This window comes from Lissotriton vulgaris, chromosome 5 (assembly GCF_964263255.1).
Source record: "Lissotriton vulgaris chromosome 5, aLisVul1.2, whole genome shotgun sequence".
Classification (NCBI taxonomy): domain Eukaryota; kingdom Metazoa; phylum Chordata; class Amphibia; order Caudata; family Salamandridae; genus Lissotriton; species Lissotriton vulgaris.
The window spans coordinates 767,194,017-767,201,328 of record NC_141693.1 but is presented as its reverse complement, the minus strand read 5'-3'; the positions used below and the strand labels follow the sequence as shown (position 1 = coordinate 767,201,328).

General features: G+C 53.0%; 1 protein-coding gene across 1 annotated transcript in view; it reads left to right on the top strand.

Annotated features, from left to right (window-relative positions):
- The first annotated feature begins 621 nt into the window (after positions 1 to 621).
- Positions 622 to 7,312, top strand: part of LOC147711528 (transmembrane protein 150A-like) — a 693,781-nt gene continuing 687,090 nt past the window's right edge. Inside the window, exon 1 of the mRNA XM_086922226.1 lies at positions 622 to 964. Within this exon, the coding sequence (XP_086778352.1) occupies positions 885 to 964 (80 nt within the window). The 5' untranslated portion in view covers positions 622 to 884. The remainder of the gene's footprint in view (positions 965 to 7,312) is intronic.

Here is a 7,312-nt window from a genome sequence, read left to right as displayed (position 1 = left end):
CTCTGCGGCTCTCCGGAGCCTCCTTACTGACTGTAGCCCTCCACGCCTCGTAGGCGGGGGCGCAGGCCTGCCCCAGCCTGATTCTCCGCCCAGGCCGCCGGCGAGGGGCGGCGCATCCCTGGCTGGGAGGGGCGGGCTGGTTACGCTAAGCAAGGAGCTGGGCGGGGATCGCGCTGAGGCTCCTGTACAGGGGAGGGAGGGTGGGGACAAGGGGGGTCTGGATCTCGACACTCATCTGGCCGCACGCCCCCCTATCTGCGGCGGGACCATCTCCATGCAGCTTAGACCGAGCCCGGGAAGGGGAGCCACCGCCTCCAGGAGCAACTTCTGACACAACAACATAGACCCACCCGGCTGAGCACGCCGGCAAACTTGGCGCCTGGAAGCCGGCCGCAGAAGTGCAAGGGTCTACGGTCTACCCTGAGCATCGCCGCATGGACACAGGAGCCAGTAAGGCAGCTCTCCGCCCCGGGAAACAGGCCCCGGCGCGATTTTGCCAAACCACCACCAGCACAGCCTGACAGATACCCGCGCTGGCCGATGCCTTCATTGAAGCGGTGCCTGGCGGAGCGCTGCTCCGGCGCAGGAAGAAGTTGTTTTTAATCCAACAGCAGCCACTCTGTGCCTGGAAAAGTTTGCTTTGAACCTTGGCCCTGCAGAGGAGCTAGCTCTCTGTGCCGGGAGGAGTTTTCTTTAAAGTTCGGTCGGTCCAGGAGGACACCGACCCTGTGTTGGGAGGAGGCTGCGTTAAACTTGCACCAACCACTCTGCGCTGGGATTGTTTTTTCCACTGGGGAGCTGCTGCTGATGCACCAAAGCTGGCCTGCTACACTCAGGGCCACACCTGGAGGCCCCGGCCTCCCTTGCCAAAGCATCCCTCCTGGATGCCCGGATCCAAAATGCCTGCCTGGGTGGTGCTGCCGATTACGCTGCCGGCATTCACCATCACAGGCATGTGGATAGTGTAAGTGCGCCTCCTTGTACCAAAACGTGCATGTTCTCTGGCAATGCGTACAGTCCGTGTAATTGTGATGTGTATATCTTCATTTGTAGGCGCCAACTGTTTCCCCATCCTGGAAACGGCTGGTTGTGTTCTAGCCCTGGAAATAATTCAGCATGTTGTTTGTTTATTGATTGCCCATGCGTTCATATAGGTCGAACCCGTACATTCCGCACTTTCGCAAAGAAGGCAATAACACGTTTCCCATCTTTAATAACTACCAGCAAGGAACAAATGCGTAACACCACCCACACCACAGCTTTTTTCCAATCGTAAAAAGTAATAGCATTTCAATAAGTTTCCAATACGTAATGAAGTTGATTGTGATGCCTTTCAGTGTTCGGCTCAGGGTGGTCCTTCAGTTACTCACATGTGAGGGCGAACAGCGCAACCAGGTTGGCACTTCTCTTCTTGGCGCTATGGAAGGTATTTCATCAAATGGAACTGTGCACGCGCCAGAGCACGGGACAGGGACCCCCGAAAACGTACCCACGCGTACCTTTTATTTATCCCATTCTCCCGCAGCGCTTTGACTCGGTCCAGTGTATAAGCGCCGAGCATCTGTTTATTTTCCAGCGCGCACTGTTAAATGAACGGCTTAATCTACTGCATTTTATCTATCTCCTAAAAAGCAAACAAATGCACTTTGCGGAAATTTGCTCATTTTTTGTGATTGAGGAGGAACGGGGATATTGAATGTGTCGATGTTTTTAGCCGTGCTTAAAATTTCCCTCTGTTAAATCGCTCCCAATTTTGGCAGCTAATTCAGCTGAAACTCAAGGGGATTAAACACTTTGGCCAGGGTCACGCATTGCGATCACGTGAGGAAGCCTGGATTATATGTACCCGGCCATTTAAGTACTAGAGGCCATCGTCTATTTATTTCATATTTTTTGCAGTTTTCTGTAGCTTGAACTCGACCGGAAGGTAGTGGAGCGCTTTACATGGGCTCTAGTTACGTTACACAAGGACGCATTCATTTTTGTTAGGCATGGGGAGATTAAGTGATTTGCCCAGAATCACAGGATGTTGAGCCGACGCCGAGACTGGAACCTGGTTCCCCAGCTCCAAAGTCGGACCTTCTCAAACGTATGGCTGGGTCAGTCTCGGGTGTTTTCCTGGGTCAGAATGTTATCTTTCTCTTAAGTGCAAAGAGGGAGATTAATATCTTAATGGCCCGCTTGAAAAAAACTGTAAACATTAGATGGGTGGTTAAATGTTTACTCTCCTCTCTGTAAGTTGGAGCATTGACCCTGTTCACATTCTGTTTATCATTATAGAGTCTGTAAGGAACAAGGGGGCAGATTTACAAGCACCTTGCGCCTCATTTACGCCGCCGTTACGTCACTTTTGTGACGCAGCGGCGCAAATCCTGCTCCATGGTGCGGGGGTACTTAAAACGTGATGCATCTGGGAGATTCGTCACGTTGTAATGCCCTGCGCCACATGTAGGCGTTCCTGTGCAGGGGGGCGCTCCGGCGCAGGAACGCCTCCTAAAAGTGGCTGAGTGAAATCTACAAGATTTCACTCAGTCACTTTTAGGCCCATGCTGCGTCAAAACCCTGCACCTGCCTGAAGCAGGCGTAAGGATTGACGCAGCATTAACTATATAGGGCCCCCAGAGCATTTCTGGAGCTGCGTCGAGCTTGCGACGCAACTCCAGCAATGCGTCACTTTTACGGCACAGATGCGTCACGCATCTGTGCCGTTTTTTGCCCCATGGTGTGCCGCATTCTAAATGCGGCGCATCCATGATGGCGGAGCTGTGGCGCACAATAACAGGCGCATCCCTGCTGATTTGCAGGGATGCGCCAGTTATTGTAAATATGCCCCAAGGTATTCGAATGCTTGAGCCGGATTTTAGGCAATCTAAGCCAGAACGCGCGGCAATTCGGGTTGCCGAATTACTGAGATCGCTTATAATTTCAGGGGAAAACATGTTGGTTGCTCTCAGTGTTAAGCATATTGTGCTGATATAGCTTCCCACTGGCCCAAAGAAATAAAGATAATATAATATTAGCCACTCCTCATGTTTGTAGCCAACAGCGTAAAGTAACCCGCAGCGTAAAAGCCCTAGATGTGAACTACGAGTCCCAGCAGGCTTGGCTCTAGAGCTTGAAAAATCCGGACTGGCTTGAAGTTCATAAAAGAACGTATAGCAAATCTGAATGGAATTCATTTGCATAGTCCGTGGTTATTATGAAAATCCAGAATGGATCAGAGTCCCTGAGGGTTTAGCAGCGAGTACTACATGATGTTTCAGGCTTTTGGCACTCTCCCTATTTTCTTTGGTCCTCATATTGGAGACAAATTAATTTTTGAGCTTGTGATGGATAATTTGAGCAACAGAGTTATTATTATCCATTAGCACGGAAAAATTCGATTTTTTGGGTGGCTGCCACATTGAGATGCAGAGGAAGACTACAGTGAATTTAAAACCCACACCCTGTGTCATGTGTATAGTTTACAACCAGAGCCGTTTTAAGGCCTGGGCAAATACCCAGGGCACCACATTCCAAGAGGTGGAAGAGTCTCCCGAAGAAGTGATAATGGTGGACGTAAACACATTCTTAATATAACATTTTTGTCGCTTTTTACTTAACCTCGCCTCTCTCTCCGCATGTGTCTGCCAACCATATCTTTCTCTCAACTATCTACCTTTCATGTGTCTACCTTATCTTTTCATACAACTTCCTTTATCCTGCCTTGCTTGTACCTCTCACATTCTCAACACTCCACTCTGTTCCTATCTCTACATTTATACATCTCTCTCTCTCTCTCGCTGTCTCTGTCTCTCTCTTTGTCTCTCTGTCTCTCTCTCTCTCTCTCTCTCTCCCTCCTTTTTCTCACAAAGTCATCTACTTGGTTACCTCCTCTCTGACTGTCTATACCTCCCTTCTGACACTCTCATCCCTCTTTTTATCATTCCCTATCTCGGGTCTGCCGCATTTCTGTTTGTACTTCCCACCTCTTTCACTACCTCACCTATGTCTACTCCACCTCAACCACTATCTAACCTCTGAATTTGCGTCACCTTTTTAGGTTTTGCCTGGCGAAAGCTGCGCTTTCTGCGCAGCTTTTTCGCGCAGGCGAAAACCTGATGAGAATTGTAGTGTGCTTTGGCTCGGCCCTCGTCATTCATTGGCTGGCTCCGTAAATGGAGCCTTGCCATTGGACGAGGGGCCTGTCCGTCAATGCCGGACCAGACACGGGGGCGTTCCCGACATTCTTTGGCTTTTGCCGACGTCACGCGACGCCGGGAACGCCCCCGAGTCTGGTCCGGCATTGCCGGCACTTCTGCGTCTCTCCTGCCCCGTGACTGGCCGGCCGGCCAATCCTAGCGCGGCCGGCCGGAAGTGCCCGCCCCCCGCAGCCCGGGGGAAGAAGGAGAGGAAGACGGCAAGCAGTATGGCGGCGCCCGCGGGGCTCCCGTGGCCTGGAGGGAACCCCGGGAGATGCGGAGGACGTTGCCGGTCTCCCATGCCGAAGAGAAAGACCGGAGAAGTGCCGCCGTCGCAAGGTGCAGGTGAGTCGATTTATTTGTTTTTTTTTTTCCCTCCTCTCTTCCCCTGCCTTCCTGCCCCAACCTCTCTCCCCCTGTCTCCTACCTTCACTCGTCGCTACGGGCCGCCGCTTAAGCGAGGTAAGCATACCTGGCCTGTGCACGGTATTCACGCACGAACGAGGGAAGCTAGGAGCCCCGTGTCGGCCCTGCCCGCTGATGCCCGTGGCCCCTGGTGCTGCTTGTCCAGCCTGCTGATGCCAGTCGTGCCTGCTGATGCCAGTCCCGCTTGTTGATCCAGTCCTGCTTGCTTATACCCGACCGCCCTGCTGGTACTTGGCCCTTCTACTGCTAATGCCCGTCTGATGGTGCCCTTCCTTCATGTGAATGCCTGTCCTTCCTGCCTGATAATGCTGGCCCTCATTCATGTTATTTATGCTTGTTCTGTCCTGGAATGACTGTGCTGCCTGGTGATGCTCGCCCTATCTGATAATTGCCTGCAGTGCCAGTCCTGTCTGTAACCCCCGTCATGCTTTTCTGCTGGATAATGCCCGCCTGCCCAGCTCGCCCTTGAGCTTAGGTACTGTACAGTGTTTCTAATTTTGGAGGTGGGTGGTTAAGCTCAGCTGGCAGCCGGACACGCATGTAAAAAGTTATGGGAGGCGTTCTTCCTGCGTCTGTGGGAGGGTGAATCGATAGGAGGGGGTGGGCCATTTTCCGCAGTGTTATAGTGCCCCCCCACACTGAGTACAAGGAAGCCCAGGGTCTAAAAACTCCAAATCATGGCAAATGGAGGCTGGGAAGCTAGGAGCCCCGTGTCGGCCCTGCCCGCTGATGCCCGTGGCCCCTGGTGCTGCTTGTCCAGCCTGCTGATGCCAGTCGTGCCTGCTGATGCCAGTCCCGCTTGTTGATCCAGTCCTGCTTGCTTATACCCGACCGCCCTGCTGGTACTTGGCCCTTCTACTGCTAATGCCCGTCTGATGGTGCCCTTCCTTCATGTGAATGCCTGTCCTTCCTGCCTGATAATGCTGGCCCTCATTCATGTTATTTATGCTTGTTCTGTCCTGGAATGCCTGTGCTGCCTGGTGATGCTCGCCCTATCTGATAATTGCCTGCAGTGCCAGTCCTGTCTGTAACCCCCGTCATGCTTTTCTGCTGGATAATGCCCGCCTGCCCAGCTCGCCCTTGAGCTTAGGTACTGTACAGTGTTTCTAATTTTGGAGGTGGGTGGTTGAGCTCAGCTGGCAGCCGGACACGCATGTAAAAAGTTATGGGAGGCGTTCTTCCTGCGTCTGTGGGAGGGTGAATCGATAGGAGGGGGTGGGCCATTTTCCGCAGTGTTATAGTGCCCCCCCACACTGAGTACAAGGAAGCCCAGGGTCTAAAAACTCCAAATCATGGCAAATGGAGGCTGGGAAGCTAGGAGCCCCGTGTCGGCCCTGCCCGCTGATGCCCGTGGCCCCTGGTGCTGCTTGTCCAGCCTGCTGATGCCAGTCGTGCCTGCTGATGCCAGTCCCGCTTGTTGATCCAGTCCTGCTTGCTTATACCCGACCGCCCTGCTGGTACTTGGCCCTTCTACTGCTAATGCCCGTCTGATGGTGCCCTTCCTTCATGTGAATGCCTGTCCTTCCTGCCTGATAATGCTGGCCCTCATTCATGTTATTTATGCTTGTTCTGTCCTGGAATGCCTGTGCTGCCTGGTGATGCTCGCCCTATCTGATAATTGCCTGCAGTGCCAGTCCTGTCTGTAACCCCGTCATGCTTTTCTGCTGGATAATGCCCGCCTGCCCAGCTCGCCCTTGAGCTTAGGTACTGTACAGTGTTTCTAATTTTGGAGGTGGGTGGTTGAGCTCAGCTGGCAGCCGGACACGCATGTAAAAAGTTATGGGAGGCGTTCTTCCTGCGTCTGTGGGAGGGTGAATCGATAGGAGGGGGTGGGCCATTTTCCGCAGTGTTATAGTGCCCCCCCACACTGAGTACAAGGAAGCCCAGGGTCTAAAACTCCAAATCATGGCAAATGGAGGCTGGGAAGCTAGGAGCCCCGTGTCGGCCCTGCCCGCTGATGCCCGTGGCCCCTGGTGCTGCTTGTCCAGCCTGCTGATGCCAGTCGTGCCTGCTGATGCCAGTCCCGCTTGTTGATCCAGTCCTGCTTGCTTATACCCGACCGCCCTGCTGGTACTTGGCCCTTCTACTGCTAATGCCCGTCTGATGGTGCCCTTCCTTCATGTGAATGCCTGTCCTTCCTGCCTGATAATGCTGGCCCTCATTCATGTTATTTATGCTTGTTCTGTCCTGGAATGCCTGTGCTGCCTGGTGATGCTCGCCCTATCTGATAATTGCCTGCAGTGCCAGTCCTGTCTGTAACCCCGTCATGCTTTTCTGCTGGATAATGCCCACCTGCCCAGCTCGCCCTTGAGCTTAGGTACTGTACAGTGTTTCTAATTTTGGAGGTGGGTGGTTGAGCTCAGCTGGCAGCCGGACACGCATGTAAAAAGTTATGGGAGGCGTTCTTCCTGCGTCTGTGGGAGGGTGAATCGATAGGAGGGGGTGGGCCATTTTCCGCAGTGTTATAGTGCCCCCCCACACTGAGTACAAGGAAGCCCAGGGTCTAAAAACTCCAAATCATGGCAAATGGAGGCTGCGTAGTTTATCACCTTAACCTGTGCTCGGAGGGGCCAAACAAGTATGGTCTGTGGTGTGACCAAGGATTGCATTAATACCAGCGGTGTGGGAATGAGTAAAGTAGCAGATGTAACGTGGGCGTGGGGAGAGCAATCATGTATGTGGTGTGGACTGTATGAGTCGTGGTG